Here is a 22,810-nt window from a genome sequence, read left to right on the forward strand (position 1 = left end):
AGTTATGAAAAGCTTCTCTCTTTCCGCTGTGAAAAACAGCCAAATGTGAGTGGAAATATGTGCAGGAAAAAAACATTTGGTAATCGACCTTTGTTATCATACTTAAAATTAGAATCTGAAATGTTCTTCAGAATATTTACTTAAGAAAGTCTTATGAGCCTTCGGATCAGAATCATATAACAAAGACACTGCTCATATGTGTAACATAAAAAAGGCATAATAAAGAATAGAGACGCGTGTAATTGATGACCTGCTCAGGACTAGTAATACGCCATGGTATGCGAGCATGTAACATGCACACATTAGGAGCAACATTAGTCTGCCGTTCATGTGTGGATTATAATTGATCGTTAGCCAACATTTGTTACACATTTTTAATGAAAAATATATTATGATGGCACAATTAACACCTTTAAGTTTAGCTTATGTGTCAAAATGCAAAATAAAATACAGCTTACTTAAAATATGAAAATATTTTAATGTGAGAATTAAAAAATTATCTATATTTAAATTGACGTTTTTTTTTATCTTAAACTGTGAGCTTGTCGATTCAGTTTGGCACAGATTTAATAGCTAAAGTAAGACAATCAGTGAGGTGAGGCGCAGGACGTGAGGAGCAACTTCAATTCTCACCACAAGATGGCGTAGTTAGTCAAGTTGGTAAGTTCTCTTCTTTATTTACAAACATCATCTCAGTCCCCAGTCTGAAGCATATTTCAGGACATTAAACTTCTAAAACACTTTTTTAAAACAGTCCAAACAATCCTATGTATTTGTTTGCTACCTTGTTCTAAAGCAGAACCCGATCAGTTCAGTTCAATCTGCCTCCTGAATGTTCTAGAGCCTCGTGTCAGGCCATGGTGGGACTGCTGTGCTGCAGTTTGGCCATTCGAGCAGCTATAAGCAGCAGCACGCTGACGAGCAGCTCCAGGCTGTATGAGAGCCAGGCGAGATCCAGAGACCAGCCGAACGAGGTGTGAATGTAGGCCAGGCCCTCCGGACCCACCTGCCTCTCCGTCTCTGCCAGGGCCTGCTGAGAGTACATGATGTAGAGGCTCACTCCACACAGCGTCAGCAGACCTGCAGGGACATCCAGACACAGGAAGAAATATTACTGGTTGAGTGCTATCAAGGCCATCTGTTCATGGGAAGGCAGATTCCCCTGTTTCCAGGGGTTCTTCTGGGGTGGCATGGGCCCCCCTGATATTATATATTGATCACCCCATAAACTATGATTAGTTATCTGAATAGTTAGATGGGGACTGTATAAATAATGAACATGACATGGCATCACCCATTGGTTTCTTGACTGCATATTGAAGCCTTGAGTGACCGCCAAACCGCCATCTTGGTTTGCTGGAGCCAGAAGTTACCATATTTAGATGAGAGCATGGAGCTGTAGAGGGGCGAGCAAACGCCAAGCTATCAATGTCCTCATCCGTGGCTGAATCCTTGGTGTGTGAAGAGCTTCACCCTCATGTTTTCCACAGAGGAGATTCTGTTTGTGGTGGTGACTGACCACAGTTCAGAGCAGCAAACGAACCAGGACTCTTGAAATAACCTTTTAATAACCTCTTCTCATCAACGGTCTGCTGTAAGCTCTCCAGTGGGAAACCAACAACCAGTGTTGTGACCGAGTCATCTTTGCTCAAGTCCCAAGTAAGTCTCAAGCGAGTCTTGAGTCATTTTTTCTTGAGCACGTCAAGTCAAGTCCAGTCAAGTCCAGTCCTTAGTTAAGGAAAGTCAAGTCCCAAGTCAAGTCACTTTTTTCCACCCAAGATCCAGCACTCTTACCTGTAGTATCTGGTCTTTATAAAGAGAAAAGACAAGGTGTTAGTAGCTCGTCTAATAATGATATTATTGACCAATTTATATAACCTGTTCAAAAAGTATGACAATGAATTGTATCTATATTATCTCGGCACAGACGCAGCCATGATGATGGTCTGCTCTGAGACTGCATTGAGTAGTAACGAGTACGACTGATGAGGCTTCTCTTTGGGGGAAAACATCAGGCAGCGGGGGGCTTTGATGTTGCGTGTTGCCATAGCGAGGAGTTTGACTGACAGCCAATCATGACAATCACATACCGGGGTGCTTTTTGAGTCGTCCAATCATGATTCCCAGTTTGCGCTGCGTACATACTTGTTAGACAGAAACTTGACAACATTGAATTCTATCATTTTATATTTAACAGCGAACATTCAAACTTATGAACACACGCAAGTCATCCGAGTCATCATGCCTCAAGTCAGGTCTCATTAAGTCGCAAGTCCAGGTCGAGTCTCAAATCAGTTATTTTTTGTCAAGTCACAAGTCATCAAAACAGTGACTCGAGTCGACTCGAGTCCAAGTCACCAAGTCTCAAGTCCACATCTCTGCCAACAACAATCCTGACTCCTGAGCACTGGCTGAAGTAAACGTATAAGCTAACAAGCCAGAACCTGACTGAGAAGTTAAGTTCAGTGACTGTGTGCCTGCCCCCATAATATAAAGCTTTATATAATTAAAACATGTGAGCTATATAGCTATAGAGCTTCGTAAGTCAGAGCCCCAGCTGGGCCACCTTAGTGAAAAACGACACGCCCCTGTTTATAAAGCAGAAACATTTGAGACTTTTTAAGGCAAAAAAGAAGCAATTATAAAGCGGAAATTATTACCAGTCAGCGCTCCGTGCAGAGAGCTCATCAGTCACACCCGACAATATCATCCAGCCATTATATTCCCCAAATCTCATATTGTGAGACAGAGGAAATATACTGACGTATGTGCTGTCTGCTTACACACCATCTGTGTCATCAGAGACCAGGCTGAGCCACTCACACACAAACCCTCTAGTTTCACACAGTGTTGCTATTGGAAACCCTTTTAATTCTGATGGCTTGCTACTGGTTTTAAGAGGATGCAAGTGGAGCGCAGAGGCAACCCAGGGTGGGACTAATAATCGCTTTATTACAATCACACCCCGAGGTGCTGCGAGCTCCGAGGATGATGAGGGAGCTGCATGTGATGCTAACACAGTTCAGAGAAGCTGAGATGCACAAAGGGAGAGGCAGACAGGAAACTAACTCACATACCTGACATGCAGAGCTACTGCTACTGAATAATTGATTTTCAAATTAAAAAAGTGAGCGGCTTCAAGAGTCAAAACAACAAGAATTGACAGGAACCAGCTTCTTCAATCTGAGGTTACGCCTGCTTTTTTATCTTATCTGAAAGGAAACTGAATTTCTTTGGTATTTGGATGTTTTCATGCAAACATCATCAGCGTGTCGATCAGTTTGATCTATAGGTTTGCCCAGTACTATGGTCCAAACTGATACATCTCAACAACTATTAGTCTCTATGGTCCCCAGAGGAGTTCTAGCGACATTTGTGCTCCCCTTTTCCTAGAGAATTCCAGAGGGTGATATAAGTGGTTTTGAGTGAGATGTCTAAACGACTATTCGATAGGATAGCTGAGAAACTTGGTACAGACCAATGACTGTATATAAATATGGATGTCTCCATCTGCTCTCATTGTACAAATTGAAGCCAAAAAACCTCCTGAGACAGGCGCTGCCATCTTGCGTTGGTGACGTCATTCGGAGCAAGAGCTGCGCAGTAGCAATCGGTGGGTTGTGAAAATAAATGTTCAGAAACACTAGAAAATCCTCTTGAAAAACAGCTCATTTGGCTATTCAGACCATTTCTCAGGACTGTGTAGGCGTGGCAGATCCCATGTTGATTGACCAGTTTGCTTCAGTCACCCGAACACACCTGCACCGCTACTGGCCCCGCTACGGAGCGGACCCTCTTTTGCCGTTAGAAGTAAACTGGTCCCGCTGTTGTTTATTTGGTTGCCAAGACTTCGCGAGTTCACTGTTTCAGTGGTCTTCCTCAGTGTGGAGAGGATGGACAATCATTGATTTGAAGCGGAAATCTCCAAACAGTCGTTTAATTACAACTTCTGAAGCAGCGGCTGCAACAATTCACTAAATGTATTTAGCGGAAACACTGCTGCTTCTCCAAGACCGCTGCATTTACAAAATAAAAGAATGACACGTTGTCATCTCAGATGGTGGATGTGCACCCGGGGACAGCACACACAGGCATGAGGGGCGAAAAAGGCGATCATTAGGTAGGTAATTACAACAGGTATGTGCAGAGACGTTCAAAGGTATGTGGACACAAGTTAGCTCAGACTCAGAGAGGAAGATTGAGCGTGAGCCGAGAAGTGTTATTGCACCTGTGAGGGCGGGGCAACTGCGGTTGATTGGTTCAAAGAAATTTATGACGTTACAAATATCATACATAACCACGCCCAATTTAACCCCAGCATCAGGGAAGTTAACAAAGAAAGAATGGCAATCACTCGAGTTTGGATTAAAACTAATTTCTATAACTTTTAAGATGCGTACTAGTGTGTACATAAGACCCTAAATTACACAGTTAGAAGGATTTTGTGGATTTGGGTTTACAGGGGCTTTAACATGATAGAGATGTTTTGGCTTCACTTTTAGGGAGCTGTCATGTTGTCCATCTTTTTATGCAGGCTATGGCCGTGGTTCTCGACTGGTGGGCCGGGACCCAGAAGTGGGTCGCTGAACTGTTTTCAGTGGGTCGTTGAGGTCGATGTGTGCTAGAAAAAAGGAAAGTTGTGACAAAAAGTCGACGCTGCCCTTTATTTTGAAGGACATGGGTTTCCTATGACGTGCGTGCAGCAGCAGTGTACTGTATTCACACTTCATGTATACACTAATTGGGTCATCCAGCTACATTCTTGAAACTTGATGAGCCCTACAGTCGCTGCATTTATTATGCACTTTATGAGTTCACTGTTGAGAAAAGGCTGTTAACTGAATAAATTGTAGAGGGAATATTTTTCTCTTGTGCACTGCCACTTGCTGGTCACTTTGCTCGAATATCATACTCTCCAAACCGGTACAGACATTCATGTTCCCCATAAGACAAAAACCTTCAGTGAGTTCCCTGACTTTTCCTCTGGCACCATCATCAGGTCAAAATGTTAATGTGTCTAGTTTCTGACTTTTAAAGGTGGCTGCAAAACTTATAATACTCCTTTATACAATGTATAATGTGTCCTTGTACAGTCATTTCTGTGTCGAGTGCTAAACTGCACACATAAAAGTTAGGTTGACACATTAACCGCTCAAGGCTAAAATGTTAGCATGCGACATTAGCATCAAGCTAAAATCTACTCTTAAAGTCTTGTTCAGGATTTTCTGACATTTGAACGCCTCGTTAATTAGTAAAAAGGGACTGCACTTATATCTGACCTTTTTAGCGCTGCTAACACTTTACATGTCACATTCACCCTTTCACATACACTTATGTAGTGCCATGCAAAGCCATGAAGCAGCTAGTTATTTACACACACTGGGAGCAATTTGGGGTTCAAGGATGCTTTGATAAGTAAGCATAAGGAGCTTCGGACTGAACCGCCGGCAACCCACTCTATCGCTGTGCCACAACTGCATCAAATTATTTACCATATATTCACTAAAAAGTACAACTACGGAACGCAACAGCAATAATAGTCAGATAGAAAACTTTAATGACAACATGTACTTCTGCTTTAGAAGTGTGGATTGGCTGTCGACACTGAAGCACTTCGTAAATGTTCTCATTTCAGAGGAAACCTGAGATCACACTGTAAATGAAGTAACAATGAAGCAGTGAGAGACTCTGCAGGGAGCCAAGAAACAGACTCATTTAGGGTTTTAATGGTTGTTGTGAAGGTAGCTGCAAGAAGAGCGAAGCAGTTGAGAGAATTCTAATTATCAGTTCCTATTAAACACAACGTATACAGACATCTATACATGCTGTCTAGACACACAGACTTCAGTCTGTAATTAGCCATTATTTTGTTCTCATCCTCTCACTTCTCATATAAACGCACAATTTCCCCTTTGTGTTGGAGGTTTGTTAACACGATAAACGCTGACTGAAGATGCACTCAGAAAATACTCAGGTGCTAAACTCTAATTAAAAAACACTTCCTGCAGAATCGAGCTAATTAATCCCGAGCAGCAGAAATCTGATGAACAAAGATGTGCCGGAAAACAAAGACCACCAAAGAAAGACGAAAGCCTGTAGACCGAGGAGGGCGAGGTATTTTAAAAGCAGGACAGTCAACAAGTTCACAAGAAGACTGTAATCTAATTTAAGTCTTTATTCCACTCAACACATTTCCATGTGCTGCTAATTAAAGGGAGACTATAAAAAGCCCTTTAATTACGTGTTTGTCCATCACAAGGTCTGCTTTATGGACGTTAGCACGCGTTGCCTTGAGAACACGCAAAGGATCCAGATGTCAAGACACCATGTTTCTGCACACAAATAAAAATACCAAGATTAACATTATAGCTTCAATGGCTATTTACCTCTCTCAGTAACCTGAACTGACCTGATTTATTAGGCCTTCAAATTACTATCGAGGAGAAATATAGTAGGAAAAACACATTATTTTGTTATCCATGGTTGAACGTAGAGCAAACGCCACTCAGTTCATTTAGTGGTGGTAACCATGGCTATGGCAGAGAAGGAGGACGTCAATTCGCCGTCCAACCTGAGAAAGCATGTCGAGGTAGCTAAACATTTGTTTTATTCCACATTGAGACTGAGAAACTTTCACTTGTATTGGAGTAATATTTGACCAGGTGGATCTCTACTTTGACTCAAGTAATGAAGTTGTGTACTTTGTCCACCACTAACTGTGGCATCCATTCATCCGTTTTCTTCTGCTTACCCGCGGTCGCGATGGCAGCAGGCTAAGGTTAACCTAGATGTCCCTCTTTCCCCAGCAATGTTTTACAACTTCTTGTCAGGGATCCTGAGGCGTTCCCAGGCTGGATGGGATGTATAATTCTTCCAGCGAGCTCTGGGTCTACCGTAAGGTCTCCTCCCAGGTGGACATGAAAACATCAAGCAGGAGGTGCCCAGGGGGCATCCAATATCAGATGCCCATACCACCTCAACTGGCTCCTTTCGATGACAAAAAGTAGCGCCTCTACTCCTCAGCTACCTCCTGATGTCCGATGACCTTTGGTGATGGTTGGAAAGTACACTGGTAATTTGAAAGTTCTGCCTAAAGGCTCAGGTCCCTCTTTACCACGACAGTCCGGTACAACGCCTGCATCACTACTGATGCTGCACCAACCCGTCAATCTCATGATCCACTTTACCCTCGCACATGAACACTGAGACGCTTTCACTTGAGGCAGTGGCTCACTCTCCACTCAGAGAGAGAAATCCACCGTTTTCTGGCAGAGAACCATTGCGTCAGACTCCCAGCTGCTTCACACTCAGCTTCAAACCGCCCTCAGTGCCTGCTGGAGGTCACAGCTTGATGAGGCCAACAGAACTACATCGTCTGCAAATTGAGATCCTGTCAATGAAAATCACAAACAGAATCGGTTACAAGGGACAACCCTGGCGGCGACAAACACCCACTGGAAACGAGTTTGACTTTGCGCCGAGGATGTGAACACAGTCCCTTTCCCACAGTACCCCCCATGACTCCCGGGGGGCACGATCATAGGACTTCTCCAAACAAACTCCCATGACTCTGCCTCCTCATTGGAGGACATGTTGGTTGGATTCAGGAGTTCCTCAACGTGTTCAGTCCACGACTCAACAATACCCCCAGTCCGGGTCAACAGTTCTCCACCCCTGGTAAATACCCCTACCAGAACTTCCTTGAGGCCAACCAGTCCTTCTCCACAGCCTTCCCGAACTCCTCTCACACACTTGTTTTTGCTTTTGCAACCACCAAAGCTTCAGCCATCCTAGTCACATAGTACCTGTCCCCTGACTCCGGAGACCACTGTGCTAACAAAGCCTGAAAGGCCTCCTTCTTCAGCCCAACGGCTTACTTCACTGCTGGTGTCCAGTAACATGTTCTGCCACGACAGGCACCAGTAACCTTTTGACACCAACTTCTAGCAGCTGCTTTCACAATAAAGGCTTTAAACATGGCCATAACACTGGACTGTCCATGACATGCGGCCACAGATCTGATGATACAACAAAGTCGCTCATCAATCTTTGGCCTAGGGTGTTCCGGTACCAGGCACACTAATAGATCACCCTATGCTTGAACATGGTGTTCATTATGGCCAATCCATGACTACCACAGAACTTCAATAACAAAACACACTCAGGTTCAGATCAGACAGGCTGTTTCTTCCCAATCAGCCCCCTCCAGGTTTTTCTATCAGCCCCCAAGTTAGGACTGAATTTCCGAAGTGGAACTATGGAGTCCCCAGGTGGAACCCTTTCCAGGACTCTGCCCAGAGACTCCAAGAAGGCCGCATACTCTGAACTGCCGTTTGGTGCGTAAGCACATACCACAGTCAGAGCCTTCCTCTCTGCAACGTGCATTCGCATCGTTCTCCGGGGACACCTCCAACACAGCGGCGCATGGATGTAAGCCCAACAACATCTAGTTGATAACACCTCCCGTACCAACTCTGGTTCCCTCCTCAGATCAGCACCACAAGGTTCCCGTCTGCCTGCTGCCCTGCTTCAGTTGCACCCGACCCCCATGCCAATCCCTGTAAGTGGTGGGCCCACAGGGCGTCATATGCATATGCATATATATTAGGTACTATTTTTGTTTTATATTAGTATAAATTGACATACAGTAAATACCGTGTCTGTTTAGGGGTATTGCATATATAAAATATATATACAGTATATATCATCTATCACACATTTATAATCTTTTTGTAGCTGACTCATGTCGACATATTTGCTCGTGCAGGTCACAGAAGGCATTTACGAGTTCAACCGTTTACGAGTTCACAAATAAAGTGAAATTAAAGGTGCTATGAAATGAAACAAATAACGTCATGCAGAATCAAATTTGGGATTTAGTCCTTTCCAAAGCAATTTTAATTTGCTGCAGTTCCTCCCCACAGATCAATTATAGCTCATAACCCAGCCGACAGAGAGCAGGATGGAGCTCTACTGTTAGAACAGGCGGCACACACACACACACACACACACACACACACACACACACACACACACACTCTAAAACTCACCTGCCTGTTCATGCATACATAACCAATATGGCTAATTCCAACAGTCAGTCAGTCTGGTGGTAATAAACGCCAGTCGCTCTGCCCTCATGAGGTCAATAACTATAACTGTGGTCAGTTTCCGACCTGCAGATGAAGGGCTCCCGTCTGCTCAAGTAAACCACACGGCCTTGCTTTGCTGCCAAACTTTGCCCATAAAACTTAACTCTCATTTAGATTGTTCTGTTTCCATCAGCACCACAAAAGAATCCATCTAAAAACAGACCTTGCAGTCATTTGTATGACATTATGTATTATTAACTGCATTGCAAAAATCATATTACTTGACTCAAATAGTTTTGTGGGACTAAATCAAACCATAAGAAAAATAGTTTTAAGTAGAGTAGTACTTTTTCATTCACAGCTACTTCTGCGCACTAAAAGTAAGTGTGGAAAATCCTGCCTATAATGAAAAGAAAAGGGCGAGAACATTGTATATTCACACATCTGAGGCATACTGTTCCTCACCTCACATAGAGCTATTTGATTGAAATGATCTTTAGCAGCATGTGCGTGTGGACAATGGGCTGTTCTCTCCATTATACCACCACCTAATGGCCCCTGCTTTGCTCAATACAGAATTAAATGATCCGAAGCAGAATCGCATTGATGCCTACCTCTCTCCTGCAACTACTGTGACACAGCCAGTCTTTACTACGACTAAATGGCAATAATGTGTAATGTTTGACCCGCCGCTGAATGTAAAATCTATTAAGAGATGCATTTCTTCTGTATAAAAACCCAGTCAATTGTTAATAATTGTGAGACTGCACCGGCAACATTGTGCAGAAGGGAGCCTGTTATTCTCTCTTTGTAAGCTCTTAAATGTATTCAATGCCAGGACTGCACTAGTCACACTAATTAATCTTGGTGCATGAGTGCCACTGGGAGTTGTGGCCTTTCTTTTAATGGATCCCTGATAAGCTGCTAAATTGTCTTAGTGGGCGCACAAAACACCTCTCCTTCTAAGTGTTTCCCCTTTTCATTTCCTCGATGACATCACCTACAAGCTCACAATAAGGCGAAACAGCTTGACTCCTGGGCTTTGCTTAGCACAAGACTTCAAATGTAAAGGAGGTGAACTTACTGCAGATGAAGAAGTAGGAGGCCGTGCCGGTGAGGAGGACAGGGCTGCGGGCCAGGGAGCTGACCAGGCCACAGATGCCTCCTATCAGCAGCAGAACCAGGCTGAGGGGGAGCACCACCACTATGGCACTGTGCATGTCTGTGTATACACACACACACAGACAGAAAGATAGAGGGAGCATGTGTGGAGTTATGGCTGTCTAGACATTTAAACTTGATTGGCAGAGTGTGTGTTATGATGAGCACTCACTCAGCATGTGCAGCTCAGTCTCAGAGTACTTGGAGTAGTCAGATATGAAGGAATCAATAGAGTCTGATTGCAGCTTCCCACCTGGATGGCGCAATACAAACGGGTAAAAGTACACATTTGCAATGTGACTTCATAACTAATAAAGGTTTTGTTTTTTTAAAAAACTCAGCTTGAATTTTCGATGAAATACCAATCAATAGGGGAGCTTACCTTCATTGATGCTCCACAGACCCGAGTGCGAACTCATGTCCTCAAAGTCGCTCGTGTTCACAGGATTCATCTCTATAATGTACCAATACTCGGTTCCGAGAGAAGTCGCCAAAAAAGCGAAGCTCAAGAGGCCGCAGATTCCGGCTGCGACCACCAGACACCCAAAGGTAACCTTCATCCTGCATAGGTGATGCTTTAATCCACGCGTAACGGCTTCTACTCGTGCGTAACGCCGAATCTTCTAGTGTTGATCCAGTCTTTTAAACGACTACGCTGATTACAGGATGCAGAAAGCAGTCCACATTACAATGGGGCTGTGGTTAATAAAAGCTCCCCCGTGGAGGCAGTGATTAAAATCTAAAGAATAGAGATGGACTAATCCTTGGCAGGGTGAATGAAGGCACAAAGCTGCACGCGGATGTTGAGAGCTTCACTGAGCAGCAGCTTCTGTCTGGGAGGGACTTGGGTTTATGCGGGAGACGCATGTTTACGCAAGAGAGGGAGACAAAATAGAGACATGGGGAGACTACACTGTCGGCTGCGTTTTAATAGGGATACATTATGATAATCTTCCACCTGGTTGGTAAACGAGCAAAGAGTTTCATTGTAAAGATTACATAACAGAAACAAAATAAATAGTAAGTCCTTTTTGGTGTAGGATTGTAGTTTTCCTTCTGCTAGTTTCACCAAGATGCTACATTTCAATACATACACAACAGGGTAATCAAAGAGATCAAGTTTAATGAATAAAATGACATTACATTACATGAACATAGAAGATTTAAAAAGATGACAGAAAAACAAAGAAGACAAAAGGAGACAGAAAAGTGTTCAAAGTCGCTCTCGGGCACGCCACCCCTCTCATTCATCAGCATCTCATTCTCGTGTCACTCTTCCTCCATGGCTGTCTTGAGGATATCCGCCCTTCTCAACTTGGCTGCCTCCTCAAACTTGGTGATTGCCTCGTTACACGATTTGTTCTGCGAGAGGAGGAAATGAAATATGGATGAGAAATGATGCTGAAGCTTTTGTAGATGTTGGTCTCTGTGTGCAATCAATTCACTTTTCAGACATGTGAATGGAACCATGAGATTGTAAAACACGTCACAGTTACTTTGTTATATTTCATTTTTAACAGTCAGCTGATTAAATTATGCATCTTGCGTGTCAGTAACTAATCAAATTTAATGATGAAGTCCGCTGATGAACGTACAATGATGAACTTGTGCCTCTCTTTCTGTAGTTTGAAGAATTCCTCCACTGTCAGCTCTTCTACTTTCTTCTTCAGGCTGATGAATTGACACGAGGATGAATGAGATTTGTGCTCCTTTCTGGAAATAGAACAAGAGAGAGTGATGATGGAGGAAAAATATCTAATTGTGCACGTTCAGATACATCAGAAAACTTCAATAGAAATGAAACAGAGGTATAAAGAAAACTCACACACCAAATGTGCTTTATAACATTTTAAACTAAGAAATGAATGCTGAAGTAAACAGCTCTTAGTCTAGTCTTACTTCACTGGAGGATATGTTTTACCCATCAGCCAGAAAGGGGAAAATGTCAGCATTTCAAGAGAGCGGATTACATTTCTGTCAAATAATTGTATTGAAAATGTACACACATTTGCAATATATTAAGGGAGCCAGTGCTTGTGAAGCTTGATTTATAATAGGAAAAGAAGGTTGAGGTATATGTGCCTCAAATATTTTACATTACAACTAACATTTTGATTTGTTTTTGTAATGTACTTGCACAGCTTTTTGTGAGCCTTTTGTCCAATTACTTAGCTGAATCATATTACATGTGTTGCTACACCAACCTATTTCTCTAGGGGATTTGACTAATAAGAAAAGTAAGATGGGGAAAATTAAGCTGTAAAATCTCCTCTGCTTATATTTGCATTTTTTGTCCCATGGGCTGACTAATGTGGGTATCTTACAGGGGGTCATCCTCTGGCTCCCAGCCCTCCAGCTCTTTGAGGCAGAAGAAACACATGGCGATGTCTGGGCTGTTTTCTGACGGGGTGTGAATGAAGCCAGCTTTGGCCATCTGGAGAAACAGACAGACACAATGGGTAATCTTTTACTTTTTTTGCCTTTGAATAAAACAGAGAATTGGTCACAAAGTTTAAATATTTCAACATTATCAAGCAAAAATATCCCAAACTGAAATAATAAGTAAACTAAGTGATCAGTTTTTCAACTACTTTGATAATAGTTTAATCATTTCAGTCATTTTTTAAGCAAAAACTAAAAATATTATTTAGCTCCAGCCTTTTAATTAAAGGACCTGCTGCTTCTCTCTGTTTTGTATAATTAGAAATGGAAGCTTTTATAGTTTGGAAATATAAGTAAGAAAAAAAATCTTATAAACAAATGATAAATGCCTAATGTTTAAGGCATTCTTCACTATTCATCTGGCAATTTGTAGACCACTGGATTAATGAGGAACATTATACTCTTTGATGAAAATTATAGCAGGTTCAGAACTAAATATGTCAGTTGTTGTTGTTACACTATGGTATGGAAATTTAGGTATCTTTAGATAAGGGACTGATACACAAAACAAGCTACCTGCCATGTTACATTGGGCCCTGGGCCAAGCTAACATTAGCTTGACAATTATTTTAACAGCTATATTAGCAACAACACGTTCAATGTTAAATTATGCCCTTGCTAGCTTACCCATTAAATGTTACTGTAACATTTCGCTTTTCAAATACCCCGCGGGATTTGCCAAAGAGCTCTCTAAAGTCACAAACAACCACTTGGTGAAATTACAGCTTCTTTGATTTGAATATTGATGTTTTTTTGTATAAGCTAGCGATGCTAAATGAGACCTTGCTAAGCGGAGCAGAGGCCGACCGTTTTAAACGTTCACTTACATTCTCCGGGGTGCAGTTACAGTCCTCGTCGAAAGGCCACCCCTCAAAAGTTTTGAGTCTGTTCTCGAAAAAATACATTTTAAAATCCTCTTCGTTTAATGGCTCCATTGTATTTGTGTTAAAATGAATACCAACAACTTTAGCTTGAAGCTGCGTATCAGCAGAAACTAGAGCCACTGAGCTAAAGCAGGGTGTTTTCAAATTTCGGTGAGTGTTGGCTTCCACTGTTTTGATTGGCTGATGAAAGTCACGTGCATCCTGTATTTTTCTTCTTCTTCTTCGTGGATTGACAATATGAAAACATTACAGGTGCGCCACCCAGTTGTCAAAGCAGAAATGGTGCTAAAACAAACCGAAAAACTATATATATTTTTAATTTAAATTGCTTTTAGACGAAGACTGGGAGATCACCTTACTATTGTCTTCTGTCCGCTTTGCTGAGCCAAGACAGATTTTTCAACACTTACTTAAGTCGTTTGGCATCAGATATCCGTTTATTTTTCATGGGTAATGTAGTTCTAAGCTGTTATTGGAAGAAGAAAAGTAGCTCAAAAGCGAGGCAGGACGGGAATGGGTATTCTGGGAACATATTAATTATCTGATGTAAAGTAATTCTCAGACAACTTCCATGCTACATACTCCGGTACAGTAGGTGGCGGTATGCAACTAAGAAGTAATGGTTGCAACCCGCCATTAAACCACAAGAAGAAGAAGACGTAAGCTATACAGTCATTGGTCAAAACACGACGCGCGGAACTTTGTGAGACTAGAGTTTCCCATCCTCTGTCAGCAAGCGGTTCAGAATCTCCTAGACTAGTTTTGTCACAAACTTTCACTTCTATCATCCGTTACTTAACTAAATGTATAAACATTGTGCCTAACGTTACACATGTAGACTTGTCTTCTTCTTCGGTCTTGGTGCTATGGAAGGACGGTGTGCTGTTGACACACTGGTAGAGTTTGGCTTGTCAGGAACAGCATGCACACAAAAACTCAAGTGTGGTTTTGGGACAGACGTGTTCCTCTGCACTGGCAGCGACGAGGTCTACGTCTTCAGTACAAAAAAGAGAAAACTAAAGGTAAGTGACTCATGCATTGTTCATTGCAAGCTCCACTCTGGGCTGGTCTACTGTTGAAGGCGACTTAAACATTTTCTCTGTATTACTGTGTTTATGTCATGTTTGCAGGCTGTCCTACAGTTCCCTGGTTCTGTGAGTGACCTGGTTGAGGGTCAAGACAAGCAGCTCCTCTATGTAGCCTGTAGCAGTGGAGTTTATTGTGTCTGTTTACAATCTCTATTATCCAGGTATGAACCTTCATGTAGTACCTGTACCCTATTGTGCTCTATTTACTAAGCCAGGATTTTAATTAACTTCCTCTTGATCATAAATGCAACATGCATTATCATCCATTTGTTATATAAAATCTGTTCAATACAATTCTGTCATTGCCTCTTACTAATGTTACCTTTCCCCTCCCAAGCTCCCCAGCCGATGTGTCCTCCAGTCCGGCTGAGCTGCAAATCTCCTCTGAGTTTCTTGTTGTTCCTGAAGAAGGAGTCGTATCGCTGCTCCTCGTCGGCTCTGTGCTTCTGACTCTTTCCCAGAGAGACACTTCCTGGACGTTGTCTCTGTACAGTTCACCAAAACAGTCAGCAGCCAGCAGCTGGGAGGTTCTTAGCTCATTCAGTCTACCGATAGTCTCTAATGTTATACACATTGACAGCGAAAAAAAGACCGGAACAAGAAGGAGCCCTGTGCTGACCTGTGTCCATTCTAGTGATGCAACACCATCTTCCCCCTCCTCTTCTTCATCAGAGACAACGCCTTCCATCGGCCACTTCTTCCTCGAGTCGATCCTCTTCAAACTTCTGTTTGGCATTGATGCCGCCCTCGCCAAATCACCTGTTATCCTCTGTGGCTTGCCAGATGGGCGCTTGTGTTACCTCCCGCTGCGTCTCCCAGGATCACAGCTCCGAGTCCTCCACAGCCTGGAGCAGCCTGTTGTATTTGTTGGAGCTTCAGCTGTATTGGAAACGGGCCCGGGACATGCACAGTGTTTGGTGGCAGTGGGTGAACTAGGCAGAGTGTTGCTGATTAAAGTAAACAAGGGAGGATCAGAAGGAGGGGGCAGCACGGCTGGTTTTATTGAGGGCTGTGTACCGGGGCCTGTGATGTGTGGCTGTGTGGACAAAGGGTGTTTTTACTACAGCACTAGGTCAGACCTGCTGGTTCTGGATCTGTCAGAGGGATCATGTGGGAGAGAGCGGGACGAGGAGGCATCTAGTGGGACAGTCGCTGCCTTACGAAGCCCCACCAGTTTAAATGTGGGTAGAGTCGTCGCCTTGGCTGAGCGCACACGCAACACTGCAGGTAAGCAGAGTCAGGCTGATCATGGAAGAGTTGACAATGACCTTTATTTACATAGAAGCACAAAAACCCAGACAAAGGAAAGAACAAATAAACAAAACAGAAAACAGAAATGAAGAAGAAGACAAAAGTTCTGTTTGATGAACTGAGGGGGGTTTCTGTGTGTAAATATACATCTATGAGTGTTTGCGTGTATGTAGGGTGGAGGGCTCAGGAGCTGCAGTAGCATTTGCAGACGGGAGCTACCCTGCTGATGATATGAGGGCGTGGTGCACGCAGAACTTGGAGCATAAGCCTCTCTCTTAAACGAGTCATACATATATCACAGAGTGGGTTAGGGGTAGGAAGAAAGTTCAAAATTATGTGTAAGCTTCAGTTAGGTAATAGTGCAGCTGCACAATGTCTTGGAAACTCTTTTTTTGTCTTTGTCTTCCAGGTGAAGTTCAGCTGCTGTGTCTGTCAGTCAGAGGGCAGCTCCAGAGGATAACTTTACCTCTGGGGAGAGAGGATGCAAGATCGTCCAGCAGACCCTCCACACAGGCGGGCCGCAGCATCAGGGACCTCCTGTCTGCTATCGGGGATGTTTGTGAAAGGTAGAAACGTGATTCCTCTTTGATTGATAATATGACACTCTGCTGAAATGGAACACGGTAGGCTTACACTACATGAGGATAGGAGCATATTGGCTATAGCTTAGAGTTCCCTGAGAGTAGCAGAAGTGCTGTTCCTTTCCAACACAAGGTCTTCGTCAACCACATTTTCCTCACTCTTTTCTCCCTCCTTAGCCATCCTGCTAGCTAACCGTAACAGTCACAACCAATTTGACACCAGTTAATCTGAGGGCAGCTGATGTGATGGCTTGCTGGGTCTTCATCTGATTCGCCAAATGGTGTCAACACATGGCCCATGTATCCAGGGCTCCATCTGATAGTCGTAATGTTCACATGCTGAGTGTGAAAACATGGCAGGTGTACACAGATACACGTGTGAATCAGAAAATGTGCGCGTTCATACCTCGATGACGATAAAAGCATGATTTATTTTGCAGCCGTAGAGCACAGTAGATATTTATCTACCTGTTTTTCTTTGCTTCCTTTTAGAGCATCAGCGCTAAAATCTGCCATCAAATCCAAAAACCAAATCCTGAAGCACCTGAATCAGGTGCTTAACATCAGCTTCCTGCTGACAGCCGACACAAACAGTGAGGAGCATCTTCCCCTCCAGGAGAAGCCGCTCAGATGTCACGCTAAGACCAGCTGGAGCAGACTGCTGCAAAAAGACTCCCTGAGCCTGACGTGTGTTCTGGATAATTCAAGCCCTTACGTGTTAGAGCAAGGCTGGACGCTGAGCATCACCGCAATCCCTCTGTCTTATTCTCCGAGCACAGGAGGGGAAAGGTCTTCTACTAATTTTTCGTTCCCATTCCAAAATCTCCACCCTGGAGAAACATTAGAAGTATCTCTGCCTCTTGCTTCTGCAGGAGAAGCATCCTTCCCTGTCACGGTGAGCTGCTCGCTCGTCTTCTCGCTCTCGAGTCTCCTCGAAGGCGAGGCTGCAAAGCTTCCTGGTCTGCAAAGTAGTTGCATTAGTTTGCCCCTAAATACGCTAACAGTGGATTGGTTGCACGCCCTGCAGGTGGACAGTCCCACATCCACCCATAAAACAGTCACATCTCAATCCTACACAACAACAGACACCGTCCGATCTTTCATAAACTCAAGGCGGATTATGTGCAGAGGAAGAGGAGAGGGAGGAGAGGGCGCTTCAAAACCTGAGCGAGATACGTATACAGCAATCGTACGGGTGTCATCAGAGTTACTGAGGGATACGCTGGTGTTAAAAAGCTCAGATTTGGACCCTCAGGTGCGTCAGCAAAATGAGTGCCTCTTGCTACTGGACTGGCTCTTGTCTGATGGCCCAGGTGGAGTTAAGAGGGGACAACACGGAGACAAGATCTCAGTCAGCAGCTCGGTGATCCAAGCTCGAGGTCCAAACCGTCACCCAGTGAAACTGACTGCAAAAGAGGTAACGAATTATCTAATATTATGTATGTAATCAGGAAAAGAGTGCAGCCAGGGGGAGAAATGTAAAGGACGTAGGTTTGCAAGTAGTGTTACTTTCTGCGACTCAGAGGAGAGTTTATTGTATAGAACTGCCGGTGCCCTGGGAGGACTCAGTGGGGGAAGTGTGGAAGGAAAAAGCTTACATCAGCGAGGACGGAAAGTTTGGGTTTGTCCGGTATAAGTGGGATGTAGAGGGTTTATAGCAACTATCTCATTCCTGTGAGAACTGGGAGAGTGCGTGGACAGTCTGCGAAAGTTTGGCACAGGGGATGATGCGTTTTCTACAGACGGGTACGATAGCATAAAGAAGTTCTGTGTGTGGGTTTGATGGGCGGTGAGAGCCAGCACGTCGAGGTGTCCTGGGCCTAAATTGACGAAACACCAGTGAAGGGAGGCGCCCACTTGATAACCCTGTTGATGTGCCGGCTCTCGCTGCCCATTTATCTAGGCTTGCAACAAGGCATTTAAGAGATGGCTCCAATTCTGAAAATATTCAGGGCCTCAAACTATTCAAGTCTACCAAGTTAATGCTTTGATGGCAAAAGTTAACATTATTTCAATGCTTGTTCTGCAGGTAAATGTAGGGGAGGAGAACGTAAGGAAGGAGGAGTCTCTGACCACAGTGGAGCTTCAGATTGAGAGCTCCTCTGTAGCAGCAGTGTGTGGGCTGCACCATGCTGTGCTGCGCCGAGTACAGGTACAAACACGTGCACTGCCAAGCTTTAACCTTATCTTGTGAGAAAAACACAGTTGTAGACATTTTCAGACTGACTGTGTACCACTAATCTAATGTTCCTCCTGCATTTAGAACAACAGTCATTGTTCTATTTAAAGATGCTTTCAGGTTCATGAGGTCTGCTCTGTTGCTTCACACAGACTCTGCTGCAGAAGGCTCGTCACAGAGCGGCTTCCACACAGAGCGTCCAGAGTTTAGCTTTAAGACAGGCACTGCAGCGGGCTGAGGTAAGACACACATGTTCTTACTACGTCCATTATCACTACAACTAATATGTAGAGATATTCCAATACCATGTTTCCCTCTCTGATACCGATGCAATACATAGACTTGAGCACTGGCTGATACCAAGTGTGGCTCCAACCAGTGCAATAAAAGAATATATACATTATACTATTATGTTTTAACAGATGTATACTACTAAGTCTGTTTGGATGTGATATGACTGTTATCATTTTTGTATGGCCTTGTTTAGTACAGAAGAAATTAAAACAAGTTAAGCTCACATTAGCTGTAGCTTGGCTAGCTGCCTGTACTGACCATTGACTGTATAGTATCGACCCATCTGGGTACTTTGCCCGAAATGTGTGGCTCCGCCCCCTTTTGGGTTAAAGCAGTCCCTGTAATATGAATGCTATCGAGTGCCCAAATCCAGCAGCCAGTCAGGCAAACAGCTGTATTATGACTTTTCTGATCAAATGATCGGCGTCGTGATATTAAAATAATCAAGGTTATAAGGGGACATGAGTGTCCTCTCATGTCTGCTTTCATCATCAATGATGAAGGTCCCCTTCTTGTGAGCGGAGGTGTCATCACATACTGTACACTACTGTGTTATCAAACCGTGTTACCTGAGTTACATCGTCACTGTTAAAAAGTATTTATTTGTCGTAATGCGTATTGAAGTAATGTAGGCTGCTGTCTAGTGGTTAATATCGCCATACTTATGGGGAAAAAAATTATAATATTGTTATTATTGTGTTTTCTCACTTAAGCTCGGTGTAACCAGTCGTTTTACATCCAAATTATTTTTTTACATTTAGTTTTCTCAAGAGGCTTTGGTAAAGTGCTCACTTCTACCATGATTTTCACCGCATGCGAGATGAGATGCAAGATGAGATGCGACATGAAAATCGCCAGAATTTCGTTTGCGAGTGTGTGAAGAATCTGGTGACAGAGGCAGACTACAGCTCCTGCAGCTTTAAACACAACGATTGCTGGGTTAGGCATACCAGTTGTTTCGAAAAACCAGTGGGAAACACAACACCGGGTCCCACAGTATACCACTTTCAGGCAGCCCAGTATAGCTAGATCATATGCTGATTTATGTCCAAGTGTTAATTTTTCTGACAAGTTTAGTTTTAATTAGTTATTTGATGCTGTAAAAAGGATGATTGACAGCTCTGCGGCTCCTGCAGCCGATCAGCTGCGGATTAGATGAGCAGAGCAGAGGAGGATCAGCGAGAGGAGACGTAACTAAAACAATCACTACAGTCATTGAAGTTTACATATCTGTTGACGTCTGCTTCAGAGCAACACAAGAAGCTGTTCTCCTGTTAAACACGCCGACGTGCGAGATCCTCGCTGTGTTTTCTGGTAATTTGAGTGTGTTAGCGGAAGTGGCTACGGCGGCTCCACCCGCAGATCTCTACTACGCAACTCTGGCTCCAAATGACGTCACCATCGCAGGATGGCAGCGCCCCGTCATGGGGGTATTTTGGCATCAATTTCGTACAATGAGTACAGATGGAGACGCGTCGTCCATCTGTATATACAGTCATTGGTCCTGATGTCCTGTGTCAGCTGATGAGAGTATGAAAGATCTGGATTTTTAAAAAGAAATTGGTTTATTTTGAATTTTTGATTATGTCACTTTAAATAGAAAAAATACTGACATCTTTCTAGCTTTAGTTAACATTACATTCTCTATGCTAGCACTGCACTGTTGTTTTTTTATTGTCACACTTTTTCTGTCATGACTTCTCCTTTGCTTCCTTAAAACATTATGTGCTAGCGGCAGTGATAATTTATATTCTTAATGTGTGGGCTAATATTTAGAAAACAAAAACATATTATTTAGGAGGCTAATAAATAGTGCTTCCTGATAGGTGCACCGACTAGCTCACTTGCTGATCCCCAATGCAGCATTTGAGGCCTTTTCAATATTGGTATCAGAGCAACTTTAGTCACATGAATAAACAATGAACCTTTAGAAGTAATGACAGGCACCCATGCAAATACCTGTCTCATATTTCTGATTATTTTTTTCTGTCTTATCTTCCCTCCTCCTCTCATGTCAGCACCTGCTGCAGCAGATCCAGCAGAGCCGAGTCTCGGGGGCCTTCAGCGGGGGCGTGTCCGCAGGGCAGGTGACCCGGTCCCTCCTCAGCGCTTACAGAGAACTCAGAGAAAATCCTCTCCTGATAATTTAACTCTTTCTTCAGTCCAGCCTACACAGCTGCTCCTGGCCTCGTTCTGTTATGTAAGCTGTCATTGCAGCAGATTGAAGAATAATAGCCACAACAGTGATTGATATTATAACCTACTTTTATAAGAGAGCTGCTATTTGGTTCCAGTCACGTGACAATGAATGAAAGCCATGTTTCTCTCATGTAACTTATTATTTTCCATTGATAATTTTACTGTTTCACATGCGCTACAGCTCAAAGAAATAAAGATCAGACGCATCGTTTTCATTCAAGCTGTCACTCAACTCTCCCACACAGACATTCAGCGAAAGTCGTCTAAAGAGCTCAGGTGGAGTAAGAGCACGAGCAATTACAGTCCGAGTGGAGGAGCTCTGAGTAACAGCTGGGTAAAGGTTGTGCAGTTCATGTTCTCCTTATGCGTCACATGTCAGATGTCCTTTTATATAGGTTTTATAATAAACACACATTTATAGACCACTGGTCGGTTTCAGGGCTTTGATTTTGAGTCTTGGTTCGAGTTGAAGGATGAAAGTACAGTCTGCTTCAAGTCTTTATTGTGGACTCAACAGACAGGAGGGAGAGGGGTTTATCTTATGTTAGCAGCTCTAATATGTATCATGTGTTTTTCATAAACAGAAGGTTGTTGAATAAAATGTTGTTAAACAAACTTAATTCTGAGAAAAATAATATTTATATCACGGGAATAAAATGGGCCGTTCTCTTAATAACGATAATATAATAATAATGATTAATAATTCTACTGCAACTAAATAATAAAGCACGAAACTACAACAACGTTCGTCCGCAGCAGGATTCAAACTAGTAACCTTCTTGCTATGTGGCAACATAGCTACTGAGGCACTGTGCTAATCACTGTATCACCGAGCTGCCCAGTCAGGGCAAGGTAAAGCCCCAAATCAATGTAACGTTTTTACTTTCCACTAAGTAAAAACATTAAAGGTATATTATGTAGGATATTTCCTTGCATTTTGTCAACAACACATTCACACCAGGTCCCTCCACCTGAGCGCTCCGTCACCAGAAGCTCACTCTCACTCTCTCATGCGAGAACACGCCCACCCCGCGGCGCTACCACCGACAGCATCACGGTTACCTGTGCGCGAGCATGCTAACCGCTGGTTAGCTTGTCCTACCCGGTTTGAAGCACCTGCCTGTCCATCAGAAAGAAGGCCAACTCTGCATCGCTCTTTCGCCATGTTCGCCGGTCTGAATGGGGCACAGGTGATAATTTGAACCATTCCCACACTCACCTATACGCTGTGAGTGGCTCAGGGAACCACAACATTGCCCCTCCTGAAAACGTCCCGTGCAAAGCAAAACAACAGAATAGATGCAGAGGGAAGGGTCTCACGAGGGCCTGCACACACACACGTTTATTGTTGTTATGTGTTTTATCTGATTTAGCAAATGTTTCTGTTCACGTCAGAGATGCTGGTCTGTGAGTGTCTTTCTAAATGACTATAGACAGTTTTGTCTGAGTGTAATGTGTCATCTTTTCACTTCACATGCAGCAGTGACCACTGTTTTTTCTCCAGGGGAAGTGAATGCATCTGTTGCCTTAAGGCCCCTTTTATTTCAGTTTATAATTTTCTTCAGTGGTTCACACGTTTAATCCAGATTTATTCCAACATGTTGGCTCCTGCGGGCATCTTAGATTTTCACCTTTCTTGCAC

At 43.4% G+C, this 22,810-nt stretch overlaps 3 protein-coding genes across 3 annotated transcripts; 1 reads left to right on the top strand and 2 right to left on the bottom strand.

Annotated features, from left to right (window-relative positions):
* Positions 1-407: 407 nt before the first annotated feature.
* tmem235b (transmembrane protein 235b) lies at positions 408-10,810 on the bottom strand. The gene is made up of 4 exons (XM_069665055.1): positions 10,633-10,810; positions 10,423-10,503; positions 10,174-10,311; positions 408-1,080 (listed from the first exon to the last, which is right to left on the bottom strand). Exons 1-4 carry the CDS (start codon positions 10,808-10,810, stop codon positions 851-853), a joined length of 627 nt encoding a protein of 208 aa, XP_069521156.1. The 3' UTR covers positions 408-850.
* A 552-nt stretch (positions 10,811-11,362) lies between these two features.
* Positions 11,363-13,725, bottom strand: birc5a (baculoviral IAP repeat containing 5a). The gene is made up of 4 exons (XM_069664990.1): positions 13,520-13,725; positions 12,575-12,684; positions 11,846-11,963; positions 11,363-11,612 (listed from the first exon to the last, which is right to left on the bottom strand). The coding sequence occupies exons 1-4, from the start codon at positions 13,625-13,627 to the stop codon at positions 11,520-11,522; spliced, it is 429 nt and encodes a 142-aa protein (XP_069521091.1). The 5' UTR covers positions 13,628-13,725; the 3' UTR covers positions 11,363-11,519.
* A 717-nt stretch (positions 13,726-14,442) lies between these two features.
* Positions 14,443-21,119, top strand: faap100 (FA core complex associated protein 100). Its single transcript, XM_069665094.1, has 8 exons — positions 14,443-14,598; positions 14,707-14,825; positions 15,002-15,891; positions 16,325-16,481; positions 16,989-17,913; positions 18,526-18,648; positions 18,828-18,914; positions 20,988-21,119. Exons 1-8 carry the CDS (start codon positions 14,443-14,445, stop codon positions 21,117-21,119), a joined length of 2,589 nt encoding a protein of 862 aa, XP_069521195.1.
* The last annotated feature ends 1,691 nt before the right edge of the window (positions 21,120-22,810 follow it).

The sequence above is a fragment of the Semicossyphus pulcher genome, unplaced genomic scaffold (genome assembly GCF_022749685.1).
Source record: "Semicossyphus pulcher isolate SPU_LCO1_2020_fin unplaced genomic scaffold, fSemPul1.0.p SCAF_16, whole genome shotgun sequence".
Lineage (NCBI taxonomy): Eukaryota > Metazoa > Chordata > Actinopteri > Labriformes > Labridae > Semicossyphus > Semicossyphus pulcher.

Coding starts and splice junctions, on each gene's coding strand:
- faap100 (XM_069665094.1), top strand. CDS start 14,443: ATGGAAGGACGGTGTGCTGTTGACACACTGGTAGAGTTTGGCTTGTCA. Junction 17,914..18,525: donor TGAAACTGACTGCAAAAGAG/GTAACGAATTAT, acceptor CTTGTTCTGCAG/GTAAATGTAGGGGAGGAGAA. Junction 18,649..18,827: donor CTGTGCTGCGCCGAGTACAG/GTACAAACACGT, acceptor TGCTTCACACAG/ACTCTGCTGCAGAAGGCTCG.
- birc5a (XM_069664990.1), bottom strand. CDS start 13,627: ATGGAGCCATTAAACGAAGAGGATTTTAAAATGTATTTTTTCGAGAAC. Junction 11,964..12,574: donor GAGCCAGAGGATGACCCCCT/GTAAGATACCCA, acceptor TTCTATTTCCAG/AAAGGAGCACAAATCTCATT. Junction 11,613..11,845: donor AGAGGCACAAGTTCATCATT/GTACGTTCATCA, acceptor CTCCTCTCGCAG/AACAAATCGTGTAACGAGGC.
- tmem235b (XM_069665055.1), bottom strand. CDS start 10,810: ATGAAGGTTACCTTTGGGTGTCTGGTGGTCGCAGCCGGAATCTGCGGC. Junction 10,312..10,422: donor GACTGAGCTGCACATGCTGA/GTGAGTGCTCAT, acceptor GTGTATACACAG/ACATGCACAGTGCCATAGTG. Junction 1,081..10,173: donor CTCCTACTTCTTCATCTGCA/GTAAGTTCACCT, acceptor ATGTCCCTGCAG/GTCTGCTGACGCTGTGTGGA.